Raw genomic sequence first — 17,987 nt, forward strand, 5'->3', positions numbered from 1 at the left:
TTATGTCAAAGAGTGTTCTTCCTATGTTTTCGTCTAAGAGTTTTATAGTGTCCAGTCTTACACTTAGGTCTTTAATCCATTTTGAGTTTATTTTTGTGTATGGTGTTAGGGAGTGTTCTAATTTCATTCTTTCGCATGTAGCTGTCCAGTTTTCCCAGCACCACTTATTGAAGAGACTGTCTTTTCTCCATCATATATCCTTGCCTCCTTTGTCATAGATTAGTTGACCATAGGTGTGTGGGTTTATCTCTGGGCTTTCTATCCTGTTCCATTGATCTATATTTCTGTTTTTGTGCCAGTACCATATTGTCTTGATTACTGTAGCTTTGTAGTATAGTCTGAAGTCAGGGAGTCTGATTCCTCCAGCTCCATTTTTTTCCCTCAAGATTGCTTTTGCTATTTGGGGTCTTTTGTGTCTCCATACAAATTTTAAGATTTTTTTGTTCTAGTTCTGTAAAAAATGCCATTTGATAGGGATTGCATTGAATTTGTAGATTGCTTTGGGTAGTATAGTCATTTTCACAATATCTATTCTTCCAATGCAAGAACATGGTATATCTCTCCATCTGTTTGTGTCATCTTTGATTTCTTTCATCAGGGTCTTATAGTTTTCTGAGTACAGGTCTTTTACCTCCTTAGGTAGGTTTTTTCCTAGGTATTTTATTCTTTTTGTTGCAGTGGTGAATGGGATTGTTTCCTTAATTTCTCTTTCTGATCTTTCATTGTTAGTGTATAGGAATGCAAGAGATTTCTGTGCATTAATTTTGTATCCTGCAACTTTACGAGATTTGGTAAGTTTAAAAAGAGAATGTGTAGTGTCTTTTTGCATAGTGTTCTGAGTGGTAATTTAGTAAACAAAAGCTTTCACCAATTCTAAACATAGGCAATAGAAAAAAGTTATTGTGCTTCCCATGGATTTGTAAACAAGGACTCAAGGACCTGTGGGCAAATAAATCAGATTGCTGCTGGGCTCAAAACTACTTTCTCAAGGGAAGTCTTCTAGATTCTTTCTCTCAGTTCTGAGCTCAAGTTTGTCTTATACTATGAGGTCTCCAGTTTATTTGTTTATTGATATTTTGCCTCTTAAAGTTCACTTCAGTTGTACATTCTGGATGATGATAAGTCTCTAAGCAGAGTTTATGTTAGCCAGCTGTTGAAAGAATCAGCTGTAATAGTCTGTGACTTGGGTGATGTCACAGCACCTTGTAAACTGTAAAGGACTGTGAGCATTAGATTCATAGATTTGGAAGTAATCTTAAGGGTCTTCCAGTTTTGCAAATGAGATCAAGCATAGCCCAGGATGACAGTGCTAGAACCAGAACCCAGCTCTTCTGATAATTAGCAATGCCTGCCATCTTTCTCACTACATTTACCAATATTTGAGCACCTACATGAATTAGGCATGGTGCTAAGAGCTAAGGAAATAACCACATTCAAAACAAATATGATTATTTCCCTTTAGGAGTCTATACGGGGGAAACAAACAAATGCAAACAAATTAAATTATGGCAACTTGTGATAAATGAAATTACAAAAATAGGTTGCTTTAGATAAGGCAGTGGGGTAACATTTAAGCTCAAACCTGAAGGAGACCAGAGCCAACCAAAAGTGTATTGGGAAGAAGCAGGGGGAAGGGGAGCGCTCTTCCAGGCAGAGGAAACAGCAAGTGCAGAGCCCTGGGGAAGAAAAGAGCTTCACAGGGTCCACCAGGAACTGACCAAAGGTCAGGGTGAAGATGATGCCAAGTTGAAGCAGTAGAGAGGTGCTAGCTCACAGGTCACAAACTCAAATGCACAGCTGGGCTGACAAGGGCATGTTTGTTCAAATTTATTAAAGATTCTGTGAGCCAAACAAAACACAGCATGTCTAATGCAGCCCAGAGGCCACCATTTGGTAACCCCTGAGGGCCTTTTTTTTTTTTTTTTTTGGCAGCGCCTCGAGGCTTGTGGAATCTTAGTTTCCAGACCAGGGATTGAATCTGGGCCCTCGGCAGTGAAAGTTCTAACCACTTGGACCGCCAGGGAATTCCCAGGGCTTGGTATTCTTACTATAAGGCAGGTGAATTTCTAAGTGCAAATGGATTGCTTTTGAGGGATTTTGAGCAGGGGCAGATCTTATTTGTGTTTTAACAAGATCGTTAAAGTACTTTGGCTTGAGATAAAGATAAGAGTTAAGCACCAAGGTCACGCAATAGGCCCAAGCCACCTCCCTGTGCTCTCCTTTCCTTCCCTGCAACAGAGCCAAGGACCCAGCCAGCTATCTTCTCTTTCTATCTCTGCCCACTCTCCTCATTGCATTCTCTTCACTCCAAGCTTGGTTGCTAAAAGGGAAATCAGCTATTCACGTCCTCTCATTATCTTGCTACTACCAAAGACATATATATATACATACATACATACATACATACATACACATATGGAGTATATTATATATAACATACACACAAATATGTATGTATATACAAGTATATGCTTTTTATTTCTCAAGGTTCTACTTCAAATCACTGGGGAAACAGAATAGAGATGAAGGTACATGCCCTGTTTCAAGAGTACAGAATTCATTTGTTCATTCTGGCCCCTGACTCTTGCTCAGATAGTAACGGGACACAGTCTAGTCCTTTAGAATTGCGCTCTTATTCTTCAGTGGGGGGTTTTGCAAAACTCATCCCTTCTTTTAAGTTTCCCTGTACTACTCCCTCCATTTTAGAGGAAGGGTTTAACTCCATGAAGGTGGGACTTCCCAAACAGTACATGTATCAAGGTCATAGGAAGGTAACTTGCATCCCTTGTGACAATATCTCACCATTTTCTAATCTCTAAAATGCTAATCATACCTTCCCCTGGGTAAAATGAGATAAAATCTATAAAGTGAGTGGCACATAGTAGGTGGTCAGCTAATGTTTGACTCAGCCCATGATCCCCTGTGGGCATTTCCTCACAAAGTTTCAGATGGATATTTCTGTAGTTTCTTATCCACTTTTCTTTGGTATTTGTTCTAGCACACACTAGGGCTCCCACAAAAGTGACTGAGTGAAAACTTGGCGGCAGTGGGTTCCTCACCCCACAATAAACACTTTCAGAAAATGCTACTACGCAATGGAATATTACTCAGCCATAAAAAGGAACGAAATTGGGTCATTTGTAGAGACGTGGATGGATCTAGAGACTGTCATACAGAGTGAAGTAAGTCAGAAAGAGAAAAACAAATATCCTGTATTAACGCATATATGTGGAACCTAGAAAAATGGTACAGATGAACCTGTTTTCAGGGCAAAAATAAAGACACAGATGTAGAGAACAAACGTATGGACACCAAGGGGGGAAAGCGGGAGGGGATGGTGGTGGTGCTGGTGGTATGAATTGGGAGATTGGGATTGACATATATACACTAATATGTATAAAATAGATAACTAATAAGAACCTGCTGTATAAAAAAATAAATTAAAAAAAAAAGAAAATGCTACTGCGGGCCTTTTGTTACTGAGCAGCCGTACCTTTCAGAACCCTATGGTGCTCTCACATTCCACCTGGATGGCCTGATCCAAATGGCTTATTTAAGCAAGGTCACACTCGTTGCTCATCAACTACGGGAGGTGAAAAAGACAGTTGCTTGGTTTTAGAACGAGCACCGGTAAGCCCCAAAGATCCCGCCTTCCACGGGGCGAGCCTATCAGCGTTCCTCTAGCGAAGAGCGGCAGCTCAGTAGGAACCAATGAGTTCCGCTCCCTGGAATGATCCCGCCCATCCGTTTTGTGTTCGCTCTGCCTCTTGTAAAATAGAACCGGGACTTGCGCTTCCTCTTAGCGTGCCTATCGGCTGGTGTCTGCGTTGAAACTCTACGGAAGACTGACCTTAAAGGGGAGGGAGCAGCGGGGGGCTGGGGCCCTTTAAAACGAGGCCCGCGGGTGCCTGCCCCTTTAAGGGAAGGGCGTCCAGACGACAGAACCTGAGCCCCAGATTACCCCGAGTCTTCGTCACAGGCTGCAAGAAACGGCTCCTTCGCTGGGTCCGGGTGCTTGGCGGCGGCGGTTTCATCCCCGCTGGTCCTCCCCGGGCCCGGAGACACCCCCGCCCCAGTCATGCTGAGCAGAGTATGGAAGCAGCTGACTACGAAGTGCTATCCGTGCGAGAGCAGCTATTCCACGAGAAGGTCCGCGAGTGCATTGTGAGTGCGGGACCCGGGCAGGAAGGGTAGGACCAAGTGGGGAACGGGAGTCGCGGGAGAGGGAGAGTCCGGGTCGGAGTGAGACCACCTGGGCTCAGAGTGCCGGCAGACAATGCTTGGTCCAGGGGCTAACGACGAAGGGCCCTGGTCCGACCAGTGCTCGGGCTGGCGAATCCCTAGGTCGGGTCAGCTGGGTAGCTGCGCGATAAACAAAGCCGATCGGTTTCCGTTCCTCCCACTCGACACGCCCCTCCCCCCTCCTGTCCCCCAACCCCGCCCATGTTCGGAGTGCAGGTCTTCGTGTGTCTGGGAGCCTGGTGAGCCTGCCGGTTTTAGTCAGATGGTTGGAGAGGGATGGGTTTGGCTGGGGGGAGGCTTATTTGCACTTACCCCTCAAACCCAAATAATGTTTGACGAAGGGGAGACGAACAGTGGACTTTGGTGGGTTTCCCTCTTTAGAAGAAAGTACTCTTGCTGAGGTGGATTCTACTGTCTAGAGATGGGGAACAACTAAAGTTTCCCCTTCTTTTCCTCCCCCTTATTGGTGTTTGTTAGAAATCCTGCAAGCCGAGTTTCCTAGCTTCCCAGCCATTCAGGGATTTCCTGTGAGTGGTTTCCCCCGGTGCTACAGAGGGCACCTGGCTGCTTTCCTTACTGCCTCACTGCCACCTAGAGTAACAGCTGAAACTGCCACACAGCAAGGGACTCCTCACTTCTGGGCCAGGGACACCCAGTGGAGTTTAGGGGATCGCATCTTTCTCAGGCCGGCTCTGAACTCTCATCTCTCTCCTTTCTTCTCTGTCTCCTCCCTTGGAGCTCCCCTGGGTAGCCCTCACCCACAAATACTAAAGGGAAAGGGAAGGGTTTAGAAGAATAGAAGTTAGTGAGTGGAGAACCCACTGATGGGGTCATCCTTCATTTTTCTCAGACTTGGCCCTAGTCTGCCCTGGGCAGCCTCAGATTGGAGGAGGGCTAAAGTGAGCCATGGCATAACTAGGTCTGCCCTTATCTGTGAGGACTGAGAAGTAGGGAGTAGATCTGTCCATGTGTAGAGCTCCAGATCTGCTTTCAGGAAGCTTTCCTTGTGTGTTTCTTAGTGGATAGTTCCACATGACAGGGTTGGGCATATCGTGGAGGCACACCCAGGCCTTGAGACAGTGTAGAGCCAGAGACCCACATTCCTAGAGAACAGGGAGGGATGAGACCTTGGACAGAGAAGCAGCCTCCTGGATGTCTCCCCCATCCTTTAGTCCCATTAGCTGAGGACATCAGTGCTGGCCAAGGGCAGCCTGAAGGCTTCTAGTACCTCCCCCACCTGGCTCCAATCCCCTGCTCTAGAAAATGACCTAGCCTCTGCTGGAACTGCATGGAACTGCGTGGAACTCCAGTCTGACCTTTTGAGCCCTCCCACCTTCCTGCTTATTAAGCAAGCCCAGGGCAGAGCACTAGGCAGTAAAAATCTTGCAGTTACAATCTGAGTGGCTCATTCTACCCTACTTCCCTGATATTAAAAGCTACAGTTTTGTCCTGGACCCTTGGTTCTCCTGGGGTCTATGACTTCTCTCTTTGCATAGAGAGCTGTATGCAGATTCCCTGTAGGGTCAGCTCCTCTTGGGGACTGGAGCACCTATGAGACTGATTCTGCCTTCTTTTTTTAAATTTATTTATTTTTGGCTCCGTTGGGTCTTCGTTGCTGCGTGCGGGCTTTCTCTAGTTGCGGCGAGTGGGGGGCTACTCTTTGTTGCAGTGCATGGGCTTCTCATTGCAGCAGCTTCTCTTGTTTCGGAGCATGGGCTCTAGATGTGCGGGCTTCAGTAGCTATGGCAGGTGGGCTCAGTAGTTGTGGCTCTCAGACTCTAGAGCGCAGGCTCAGTAGTTGTGGTGCACGGGCTTAGGTGCTCCGTGGCACGTGGGCTCTTCCTGGAGCAGGGCTCAAACTCGTGTCTCCTGCATTGGCAGGCGGATTCTTAACCACTGCGCCACCAGGGAAGTCCCTGATCCTGCCTACTTCAAACGCAATAACATCTCAAGATTCTCTGGCCCTGGTTGTGGAGCCAAGCTGTCTAGTGGCTCCTTCCCTGGGCAATAGCAGCTTACTTGCGGTAGAGTAGGGATGCATGCATGTGTAGAATAACCTGGCCAAGTCCTGCCATAACTGTCCATTGGAGGAGTAGTCCCCCAGGGGCATGGGACAGACCCTTTGAGGCCTACCCTGCAGTTGCAAATCACCTTAGGTAGGGACCAGGGATTGATAGCTTTTAAAGGGACTGATGCCAGCTCTAGAAACTTTATAGATGTGGGGCCCCAATTAAAGCCTACTATTAAGGACAGGGCCTCAAAGAGGCTCTAGTTTGGCCCAGAGCAGACCTGATCTTTCAGGGCCCCTGAATAAACAGAGTGGAAGCTCTGAGTTGGTCTAGGAACATGATTCCTACTTATTTTCTCCTAGAGCTTGGATCAAGGTGGGAGTGGAGGAAGAGGGGGGTGCAGCACCAGGACAATGCAGACATCCCCTTCTTCCCCTCAAACCTGCTTCCTTTTCCAATAATGTGCTAGGAGTAAATTCCCTCTGGTTCTGTGGCCTGTTTCAGGTGTGCGGGTATGTGCATCTCTAGGCGTCTTCTCTGACAATTTACCAACCAGGGTTCAGTTGGAACTATTTTTTTCCTGGGAAAAAACCCTTGTAGAGCTGGGCATGGTACTGTTTTCCCAAGTGCATGGGACAGCCCCTGTCTGATGCTTCTTGTAGGCCCCTGAGGCCTTGACTAGAAGGAAGTACTGGGGAGAAAGATGGAACCCCTGGAAGTATGGAGCCTAGTTTTGGGAAAGTGTCCCTGTGGAATTAAGAGAGGCCATTGGGGCTGTGAAATGTGTGGGGCTTAGAGCTTCTCATCTCGCTCACTCTCTGCCACAGATCTCAACACTTCTGTTTGCGACACTCTACATCCTCTGCCACATCGCCCTGACCCGCTTCAAGAAGCCTGCTGAGTTCACCACAGGTACCTGTGACTTCCCTCCCTTCTGCCTGCCCTCTGCCAGTGTTCCCGTTGCCATGGCACCAGCCTCAGGGGAAGCAGCCTATGGTGCCTGCTGGGAAAGGAGGGGTGGCCGTTCTGGAGCCTCTGCCTCTTCTGCCTCCCTCCCTCCACAGGCAGAGACAAGGTGGTAGAGTGGAAAGTCTAGATGGAAGTCCCTCAACTAACAGAGCCACAGGGCAAGTAATGCAACTCTTGTGACCCTCAGTTGCATCCTCTACAAAATGAGCCTAACAGTCTCTACCCAGTCCACTGTCATTGTGTAGAGCAGATATGATGGCTAATGTGAAAGCTCTCTGTGAACCTAAAGCAGGCAGCTGCAGGGTGAATGTTATCATGGGCACAAGCTCTGTCATCTCCTCTCCTAGTGCTCCTAGTGCTCAGAGACCTCCCTGACCACTGGGACCCCAGGACCCGGTGATGGTGACCTTTCTCTTGGTAGAGAGTTCAGATTAAAGCTTTCTGTAGGCATTGTGTGGTTAAGGGGAGGGACACACTTACCACAGTTCCTAGCTCCAGCCTGTCCAGATCTTCCTGTCCTGGCCTGAAGCTTTCCTCCCCTCCAGACGGCTTTATGCACCCTCAGACAAGAAGGCAGCTAGTCCTCAGTGTGATTTCCCTGGGGACTTTCTCCATGATTCTCCCTCCCCGCCCTGCGCCCCCGCCATTTCCCTTTGCTATACCTAGCCACTGATGTAACCAACCTCACAGACCAGTCATTCATTGTATTTGCAGCTTACAAAGAGGAACCTATGATGGAGGAGAGCTGGGGAAGGAGGGAAGTGGGGGAATTTCTGGTCCATACTCTCTCCACCTGGGACCACTGATTTTTTTTTTTTTTTTTTTTGCGGTACGCGGGCCTCTCACTGTTGTGGCCTCTCCCGTTGCGGAGCACAGGCTCCAGATGTGCAGGCTCAGTGGCCATGGCTCACGGGCCCAGCTGCTCCACGGCATGTGGGATCTTCCCGGACCAGGGCATGAACCTGTGTCCCCTGCATCGGCAGGCAGACTCTCAACCACTGCGCCACCAGGGAAGCCCCTGGGACCACTGATTTTTTAGCTGCCACCCTGGCCAGAGAATAGGTTGTGGGGTTCATAGTGTGAGCTCTCCCAGGGCCTCCTGCCCAGCTCTGCCTCAGTGGGCCCAGGCCCTTCTTTCAGGAGACAGGAGGGAGCAGGAGAGCACACTGCAACACAGATGGCTCCCAGAGCTGCACACTGATGGCCTGCCTCTTCCCCATGCCTCTATCTTTTGTAGCGGATGATGAAGATGCTACAGTCAACAAGATTGCGTAAGTGTCATTGCCTCAGTACCTGGCACTAGTAGCCTTTAGAAGCTGGGATCTGAGGCCCCTGGAGCTGGGGGAGAGTAAGGTGTCAGAAGAGAGAGTTTCTGCTTCTGCCCCATTTCTGGCTTCTTCTGGCTTTACGCTATCCTAGGGATGCTTGGAAAAGCTGCTGTTCCTGTCTCCCAGGTTGGGCCGGGAGCTTCAAGCAGCCTCTTGGCCAGGAACTCTGAAGCCTCTTCTGCGGGCCTAAGTCACCAGAAGTGGCTCCAGCTTGGCGTCACCTCCCAGCAGCCACTGGAGAGGGTGTGGGGTGGGGATACAGACTGATGGAAACGGCAGGGGATGGGGAAGGTGGAACCCCCAAAGGCGGGGCATGCTTATTTCTGAGAGGATGGCCCTTACTCTAGGCAGTTATTATTCACTAGCACCTAAAGAGAAAAATATAGAGATGACCCCTCTGATTCAACAGGCAACAGATTAAAAGGCAACCCCCCTCTCTCACCTCCCATGGACCAACTAGATAATTGTCCCTTCTTTTCAGCTGATGCAGCCCAGGGCACAGGCCTTGGCTATGAAGCTGGGTTTCAACTCCCCTTGTCCCTGCTTTGCCTTAGTACCTTCCCATAGGGCATAGCCATATGGAGTGACCCTGCTCTGTCCAGGCTGAAGAAGGCAAGCTCAGAAATCCACTTCCCTGAGCTGAGCAGAGAAGTCAGGCACTTTAGCTTGGCATCATGCCCGGCACACCCTATAGGCAAGTGCGGGAGGACCTCATTCCTGGGGACAGTCTGGGCAAGTGATATGGCAGGCAACCAGTTTCCCATAAATGCCTGAGCTGTTCCCATCCCACATGCCAAGGCTTTCCTGGAGGTAAGGGCTACGGTGGGGAGGCAATGGGTAGAGCCCCAGCTAGACAGCTCTTCCCCTAGGTCTGTCACTGCTACAGCTGGTTCTAGAAGTCACAAGTGCCTGTGGGGACGAATGGGGCTTCTTGGGCCCAGGGAAGTGAGTGTCTGAGCTAATCAGAGGCACTTCCCCTTCTCTGCCCAGGCTCGAGCTGTGCACCTTCACCCTGGCAGTCGCCCTGGGTGCTGTCCTGCTCCTGCCCTTCTCCATCATCAGCAACGAGGTGCTGCTCTCACTGCCTCGGAACTACTACATCCAGTGGCTCAACGGCTCCCTCATCCATGGTACATCGATCCTGGTTGCAGCTGAGGGTGGGGATGGAGAGCAGATAGGGTAGGGCAGACACAGACAGCCTGGGCTAATCAGTCATAGAGCACCCCATCCCTCCCGCCTTCCCTGCCACATGGTCAGTCCCCAGTGGGTTGGGGGTCCCCCCTTAATGACCATCTCTGCTTCTCCTTTTTTGCTCTAGGCCTCTGGAACCTCGTTTTCCTCTTCTCCAACTTGTCCCTCATCTTCCTCATGCCCTTTGCATATTTCTTCACTGAGTCTGAGGGCTTCGCTGGCTCCAGAAAGGTGAGTGGGGGAATGTATCAATCAATCTGTGCAGACAGGAGACAGGATTCCACTGAGATGGTTCAACTGAAGAGATTTTAATGAAGAAACTATTTGCAGAGGTTTAATCAGCACTAAGGAGCTTGAGGCGCTAGTGACAACAGGAGGTCATGACCACCCCTAAGCCTGTGGGAGCCAAAGGAAGAAATAATTTCTGGAAGCCACTGATAGTGGAAACTGGGGAGGTGTGGCCACCCAGGAGAGGAGCTAGTGTCCAAGGTGCCCAAGGTGGGAGGAAACACAAAAAATTACCCTGGACTCTTTCTCTTCCTACCTTCCACTCTCCTGCCAGCCCTTCCCATTGGGCAAGGTGAACAGGAAACCAGAGGGCAAAGAGCTTATGTGACACAGACCTCGGGGTCAGCCTCCCAGGGCAAGACAGGGATGGAGAAGGGATCTGGGGAGGGGGATTGCAAATGAAGGATATCCAGTAGAGGGAATGATCCCGGACTGTGGGGCAGGAGGACAGAGTGACTTAGCAGAGTAAGCGGGAAACGCCCTCCGCTGCCTCCTGAATCCGGTCCTCTCGGGTCCCCAGCCAAGCTGCCATCTCTGCCGTCTCCTTCCTTCCCCACACTGCCCGCACCCCACCTACTGCCTCCTCCTGTAGGGTGTCCTGGCCCGGGTCTACGAGACGGTGGTGATGCTGATGTTCCTCACTCTGCTGGTGCTGGGAATGGTGTGGGTGGCGTCAGCCATTGTGGACAACAGTAAGGCCAGCACGGAGTCCCTGTATGGTGAGAAGGCCAGCTTCCTCCCCACCCTCCAGGCCGGCTGACTCTTCAGCTGGCCGATGTTCCCTTGCCCGGACCAACTGTATCCCTCTAAAGTGGAGCAGTTGGGAACCTTCCCCCTTAGACTGAAGTTTCAGACAGATGGATTTCAGGCCAAATCCAACCTGTAGAAGTGTTCCATTGGGCCCATACAATGATTTAAAAAAATGTGAGTCCGTTGAAACGGGGAGATTTCACATTAATATCCAGGTTTCTGGCTTTGCTTGACAAGGTTGAGGATCTGGCCACACTAGGCCCCAGTGACTTGGGCCAAATAGTGGTTGTGCCCTTTAGATAGGATCTCCAGTTTGCTATATAGTCTCTGTCGCTCCTTCTTCTGGCCAGCTTTCCTCATTTACATTACTTTCCTAACCCCTATAGGCTTTTGTCTTGTGCCTTTGCCTAGACTCTGAGGCCTGTCATCCCCCAGTAAGCAGGAGGAGAGAGATGGGCTGACGTACTTTTTTTTACCCTTAGACTTCTGGGAGTACTACCTCCCCTACCTCTACTCCTGCATCTCCTTCCTCGGGGTCCTGCTGCTCCTGGGTGAGTGTTCAGGACCTGAGAGGGAATGGGTAAGGTCCTCAGGCCAGCGCAACCAGGGTGGAGGACGGAATGGAAGGGTGGGTAGGGGAAGCGGTAGAGAGAAGGGTCTGGTAGGTGACTGGCTCCTGTCCCCACAGTGTGTACTCCGCTAGGTCTCGCCCGCATGTTCTCGGTCACTGGGAAGCTGCTGGTCAAGCCCCGGGTATGTAGTGCCCCTTGTCCTTTGATCCTGCAGGGCGGGCTTCCTGCAAAGGTGGAGCCAAACAATGAAGCAACCCTACAGTTGTGCAGTGCACACCTTGCAGAGGGCCACAGCCTTTGCTGGCTCCTGTATCCTTGACCCTCATCACCTGGAGCTGGTCACCAGGCATACAAAGCAGAAGACATGGCAGCTGGGAGGGACTGCATAAAGTGCCTGGCCGCAGGGCGGTGAATGAGGGAGGGGGAAGGAATAGGACAAAGGAGGCCTGAGATGAGCAGGCTTCTCCTGGGGCCTTTGGGATCAGGGAGCCTCTGACAGCCCATCCCTCCCTTTCCCCCGCCCACAGCTGCTGGAGGACCTGGAGGAGCAGCTGCACTGCTCAGCCTTTGAGGAGGCAGCTTTGACCCGCAGGATTTGCAGTGAGACGCAGCTCTTCCCAGTTGGGATGGTGAGCGTGGCTTGGGCAGGGCCTGTGCAGGACTCGGGGACAGCACCATCTTCTCTGCCCTCAGATCCCACTTCCTGCTGGCTGCCCTTGGACATGGAACTGCTGCACAGACGGGTCCTGGCTCTGCAGACACAGAGGGTCCTGCTGGGTATGTGGGTTGGTAGGCACTGGGATGCCTGCTTTCCCCAAGGAGAAGAGAGCCTCATTCTAGGCCCTTGCTAACTGCTTCCCATCCCTGCACAGAGAAGCGGCGGAAGGCTTCAGCCTGGCAGCGGAACCTGGGCTACCCACTGGCCATGCTGTGCTTGCTGGTACTGACGGTACGGATACCAGCCTTGGTGGGGGTGGGAGGTAGTAGGCCCATGAGTACCTTAGACCTTCTCAGGGAGCAGGGAGGAGATGCAAGGACCTGGTTATCATCAATAATAGTAGTTGCCTCTCAGCGAGTATCTACTTTGTGTCCCGCCTTGTGCTGAGCACATCAGTCCCCATTTTGTAGATGACGAAACTGAGAAGTTAAGGAGTTTGCCCAAGGCCACGCAGGGCCTAAGCAGTTATGCAGGTTTGCTCTGGGGTGAAAATAAGGGTCGAAATCCAGTCCATCCCCCCATTTGCTACATCCTGGACTTGGGAATAAGTCTTATTTGTCTGGAGGAAGAGGTATATTTTTCTATTTGGCCTTTTTGCAATCCTTCCCATCTGGAGAGGGTGCATCTTATAATACCCTCAAAGGTGCTCTCTTGCTAGCATCAGCCTTCAGGAGGTCCCACACAGCTAACTGGAAACTGAAAATGTTGGACCAGAGTGTCTGCTCTTAACATTCAACTCTGGATACAACTGTGGGCTGGGACAGGGATGGGAGTCCATGACCTTGCCTCACACAGGGTCTGTCTGTGCTCATTGTGGCCATCCACATCCTGGAGCTGCTCATCGATGAGGCTGCCATGCCCCGGGGCATGCAGGTACTGGGCTGCCCTCCCACCGTATCTTTTGGGGAGGGCCTAAGAAAGGCTGGGTGAGGGGGCAGAAGCTGAGGCCAGAGGGTAGGCTGGGTGCGGGTGGCATTGATGATGGTGGGGCGTGCTGCACAGTGACACTGCTCCATCTCTCAGGGTGCCTCCCTGGGCCAGGTCTCCTTCTCCAAGCTGGGCTCCTTTGGTGCCGTCGTTCAGGTCGTACTCATCTTGTATCTTTCTGGAAACCCACCATTGCCTCTCTTCACCAAACCTGTCTCCTCTGGGTTGCTGGGCAGAGCTACAGTGGGAGTGATAGGGAAGGGGGCAAGACTTGGCCAACCCAGGGTTCAGAAAGAAGGAAAAGACTTGATTTGAAAGGAGCGCTGGGGGAGAGAGGTCTGTTCCCTTTGAGATGAGGCATTAATCCTTGGGAGCAGACCAGTTCTTCCCTAACCCAGTGACAGTTACCTGATGGTTTCCTCGGTCGTGGGATTCTACAGCTCTCCACTCTTCTGGGGACTGCGGCCCAGGTGGCATGACACAGCCATGACGCAGGTAGCTGGCCTGGGGGGCGTGCCTGGGCACTAGGTGCTGGCAGCTCTGCTACCCTGACCTGCCCTTTCCTTAATCCCACCCAGATAATTGGGAACTGTGTCTGTCTCCTGGTCCTAAGCTCAGCACTTCCTGTCTTCTCTCGAACCCTGGGTAAGTAGCAAAAGGAGGTAAGAGAATTGGCTTTTTTTGAGTACCTACTGGTACTAAGCAGACACATTATATTCATGCTCTCTCTAATTCCCACAACAAACCTATGAGGAGGGATTATCTCCATTTTACAGATGGAGAAACAGAGGCTCTATAAAATGCTATGCTGAGCTTCAGAGTAGTGTTGCTTCAAAGCTCATACTTTTTCCATTTGCTACATCCATCCCACAGCCTCCCCTACTTACTTCCATTTTTTTTTTTTGGTGGAGAAGCACCACTTTCCCCCAAATCTTCTTTTGTGGTGGATCATCTGATAAACAGTTCTTTCTTTTTCTGCGGCATGAGGGATCAACCCTTGCCCCCTGCAGTGGAAGCACGGAGTCTTAACCACTGGACCACCAGGGAAGGCCCAACATTCTCATTTAAAAGACGAAAAACAGGGACTTTACCGGTGGTCCAGCGGTTAAGACTCCGTACTTACACTCCAGGGTGCGCGGGTTCCATCCCTGGTTGGGGAAATAAGATCCTGGCTTGCCGCGCTGCGTGGCCAAAAAAAAAAAAAAAAAAAAAAGAGAAACAGAAAAGCTAACTGATTTACCCAGAGTTATACAGCTTGTTTGAAGCAAGGCCAAGCCAGGCTAGAACCTCTGTCTCCTGAACCCCAGTCCAGTGTCAGTGCTTTTTCTACACGCTGGGCATGAAATAGCATGCTCAGTTCTTCTCCCATCTTTAGCTATGATCTAGCATTACCTGGTAAAAATGTTCAAAACTGTAACTGCTTCACCCAAGGTAGTAGGGGAGTTGCATAGGTTCCCCACCTCCCCACCATCGTCATCTATATACTGTACATGATTTAGTATTTACGTCAGTTCTATTTGATTCTTAAGTTCATATTCTCTCTACTCTACCATTTGTACTTATGCCATGGCGATTTAGGAAACTTGGCCTGTGGGTCCACCAGTTAGTTCCTTTAAGGTTGGATGCTGGTAGGAATATTTTTTAAGTGGGGGGGGGGGGCCGGGGCTCCAGAATTTTTTTTTTTTTTTTTGCGGTACGCGGGCCTCTCACTTTTGTGGCCTCTCCCGCCGTGGAGCAACAGGCTCCGGACGTGCAGGCTCAGCAGCCGTGGCTCACGGGCGCAGCCGCTCTGCGGCATGTGGGATCTTCCCGGACCGGGGCACGAACCCATGTCCCCTGCATCGGCAGGCGGACTCTCAACCACTGCGCCACCAGAGAAGCCCTCCAGAATTTTAATTTATGATGATTATATTATTATTGTTAGGGGCTTGGTAAGTGTTGGAATAGTGCCTGGCACATATAGTGCTTTATGTGTGTTGTCTCATTTAATTCTCACAGTCCCATTATTTTCTCTATAGTTGAAGAAACGGAGGCACAGATATTTAATGAATTTGCCCCAGATCACACAGTTAGATAGGGCGGGGTTCGGATATGAACCAAAGCAGCCATGACCAGAGTCAGAGCTCTTAGCCTCCACACTGCTCTGTCTACTAAAAAGAACATTTGGCTTGTAGGCTCCTGGCCCAGGAACAAGTAGCAGGCCCAGGATGCTCCTCAGGACTCCTGGAGCCAGAGGGCACCCCCCATGGGAGGAGAAGATGCCAGACTCTGGAAGGGAAGTTAAAGCAAGCCTAGCTGCTGACACTTTCTTCAATAGCCCTGAACTGTCCCTGAGACAGAGCTTGGGAGATAGGAATAACGAATGAATAGAAGCCAACCTATTAGTTGCAGTGTTGAGATGTGGCCACCAGGAGGCAGCAGAAAGCTGGGCTCTGAGCCAGGGAAGGGTTGGGGAGCCTACCTCCCATCCTGGCCTTTGTACTTCAGGGCTCACTCGTTTGGACCTTCTGGGTGACTTCGGACGCTTCAACTGGCTGGGCAATTTCTACATCGTGTTCCTCTACAATGCAGCCTTCGCGGGCCTCACCACTCTCTGTTTGGTGAAAACCTTCACCGCAGCTGTGCGGGCAGAGCTGATCCGGGCCTTTGGTGAGAGGGAGTGGCGGTGAGGCTGGTGGGGTTGTGGGATGGAGCCCTCTGGAACAGTGGTCATCCCAAGCAGGGGAGATGGCATGCTGTCTGCTTTGCAGCGTATCTCATCCACCCATTCTGTGGCTTGGTTGTCTTATCCCTGAGGACTGAACCTATATCCTGCTTTTGACTGCCCACCCTGCCTCTTCCACAGGGCTGGACAGACTGCCATTGCCGGTTTCCGGTTTCCCCCGGGCATCTAGGAAGACCCAGCACCAGTGACCTCCAGCTGGGGGTGGGAGGGAGAAAACTGGACACTGCCATCTGCTGCCCAGGCCTGGAGGGGTGCCCAGGGGTGGGTGGACCTCAGGACCTGGAATCTGAGAGGGTGGGTGGCAGAGGGGAGCTGAGCTGTCTGCACTGTTGCATCATCTGAGCCAGAGTTTGGGACCGGGCCCCCCAGCTTTTCCAGATTTAACTGTGGGCCCTAGCGTGAGGTGGGGCTGGGTGACTGGGTCTGGCTCCCCGTCCCAAATTCGTTTACACATCAATCTGCCTCACTGCTGTTCCGGGCCATGCCCATAGCCATGTTTACATGATTTGATGTGCAATAGGGTGGGATGGGCGCAGGGGAGGGACTGAGCTGGGGGCAGACTTGGAAGGCAGATTGTCTCCCTTGCCTCTGGCCCAGCAGAGCCTAAGCCCTGTGCTATCCTGGAGGAGCTATGGACCACTGGAGAGACGGGGTCATAGGGAGGAGAGGCCACAACCATCAGCAATAAAGTTGATCCCAGGGTCTGCTTTGGTTTTTTTAAAGGGCCTGTCTCTGTGTCTATTTGAACAGCTTTGCTCCCACCAGTCCTGAGTCTGCAGAGAGAAACAGAGGGGTCCTTCCCACCATCCTTTCCCTTCCCCTCCATCCGCATCCTCAGTGACCTTTGGGGACTTGGGTCTGGTGTTAGACCATACAATTAGGCAGTGGGAAGCTCCTCTTCCCTTAGCCTTCCTTAAAGCTGGCTGGTCACCTGACTTTTCCCTATGCCCAGACCTTATTTCTGTGCCTTGGTTATTGGGGGTAGGTGGGCATCAGTGTAGGAATGGGATAACATCCCCCTATATAATATCCCCTTCCCCCCTACACAAGCCCTTTCCTCCTTGACCTGCCTATTGGATGTAGAGTAAAAGAAGTGGCTGCCTGACAAGGGTTTATGATTCTCAGAGAAGAACCTAACTCCATCTTTCCCGAGGCTATCAGTGTCTTGAATACTCTACAAGCCCCCCTGCTGTGTTGGGGGTAGAGGCAAAGTTTCCGCTCATGGTTATGTAGCTTGTACATTGCACAACTGCTAGAGGCACCATTCACCTCACAGTCACTGTATGTATAGTTACTATGACTTTTCTTGCAAATGGCAATCAGGTGGCTTGAGGAAGGGCTGCTTTTTTCTAATGTACACAGTTACTGTGAATGTTAGCCATAGAGCTGAGTGAGGAGTGAGTATGGAATACCAAAAAAAAAAAAAAAGTGTAGTGCCACAAATACTTGCTGAGCACCCTACTATAGGCCAGGTGCTCAGCTGAGATTGTGTTTAAGTTTGTGCTTAAGAACTGCTGTGTGTAGTAAGGGTGACATTTTAATACCATACCACAGTGGATGGCAGTTAATCACTGGTTCTCAAGGAAACATAGAGGTCCGGTGTCAGAACATCAGGGAAGGCTTCTTAGAGAAAGATTTTTTTTTTTTTTTGCAGTACGCGGGCCTCTCACTGTTGTGGCCTCTCCCATTGCGGAGCGCAGGCTCAGTGGCCATGGCTCGTGGGCCCAGCCGCTCCACGGCATGTGGGATCTTCCCGGACCGGGGCACGAACCCGCGTCCCCTGCATCGGCAGGTGGACTCCCAACCACTGCGCCACCAGGGAAGCCCAAGAGAAAGATTTCTAAATGATAGTAGATTAATGGGTGAAGTGTTGCAGGCTCAGAGCCTCTGAGATGAGACCCGAATGGCTCCAGCGGGGGCAGAGAAGGAGAAAGATAAAGAGGTGACTAGATGGAGGGTAAAGGGAAGAGATCATCAGACTGTTAGAGACTACGACTTTAAGTACCCACTGCCCTCCAGCAGTTTCCAATCCACAAGTTGGGTGTTTGGCAAGGACAAGAGGGGACAAAAGTTTGAAGTCCTCAACCTGACTATAGGTATGAAGCTCTGTTCCTGATTCTGGGGAAGCTCCCAGCAGAAGGCTGAAAAGCTACCTGGGAAAATGGTCCCCTGGTATCCAGCCCTTCCAGTCTTGGTTACTGCTAAGGAGGAGAGATGGAAGTGGGGGAGGACCACAGAAGGGAGGCTCTGGTTGTGTGCCCAAAGGGC

At 50.8% G+C, this 17,987-nt stretch overlaps 1 protein-coding gene across 4 annotated transcripts; it reads left to right on the plus strand.

Annotated features, from left to right (window-relative positions):
• The first annotated feature begins 3,777 nt into the window (after positions 1-3,777).
• On the plus strand, positions 3,778-17,689 carry LMBR1L (limb development membrane protein 1 like). 4 transcript variants are annotated; one of them, XM_079937279.1, is made up of 17 exons: positions 3,778-4,164; positions 7,048-7,163; positions 8,458-8,491; positions 9,539-9,678; positions 9,867-9,970; positions 10,620-10,746; positions 11,260-11,328; positions 11,466-11,530; positions 11,877-11,949; positions 12,043-12,126; positions 12,222-12,298; positions 12,863-12,940; positions 13,091-13,164; positions 13,399-13,489; positions 13,573-13,639; positions 15,482-15,643; positions 15,840-17,689. In XM_079937279.1, the coding sequence occupies exons 1-17, from the start codon at positions 4,079-4,081 to the stop codon at positions 15,905-15,907; spliced, it is 1,515 nt and encodes a 504-aa protein (XP_079793405.1). In that variant the 5' UTR covers positions 3,778-4,078; the 3' UTR covers positions 15,908-17,689. The 4 variants fall into 4 exon arrangements, with proteins under 4 accessions (XP_079793405.1, XP_079793403.1, XP_079793402.1 ...); XM_079937277.1 differs by having other exon boundaries at positions 7,079-7,163; XM_079937276.1 differs by having other exon boundaries at positions 7,079-7,163; positions 11,877-12,126.
• Positions 17,690-17,987: the final 298 nt, after the last annotated feature.

This window comes from Stenella coeruleoalba (genome assembly GCF_951394435.1).
Source record: "Stenella coeruleoalba genome assembly, chromosome: 11".
NCBI lineage: Eukaryota > Metazoa > Chordata > Mammalia > Artiodactyla > Delphinidae > Stenella > Stenella coeruleoalba.

Bases quoted from the DNA above. Each gene is read 5' to 3' on its own strand.
- LMBR1L (XM_079937276.1), top strand. From the start codon at position 4,093: ATGGAAGCAGCTGACTACGAAGTGCTATCCGTGCGAGAGCAGCTATTC. The intron at 8,492-9,538 runs GTAAGTGTCATT...TTCTCTGCCCAG, and splicing joins GCTACAGTCAACAAGATTGC to GCTCGAGCTGTGCACCTTCA. The intron at 13,490-13,572 runs GTAGCTGGCCTG...AATCCCACCCAG, and splicing joins ATGACACAGCCATGACGCAG to ATAATTGGGAACTGTGTCTG.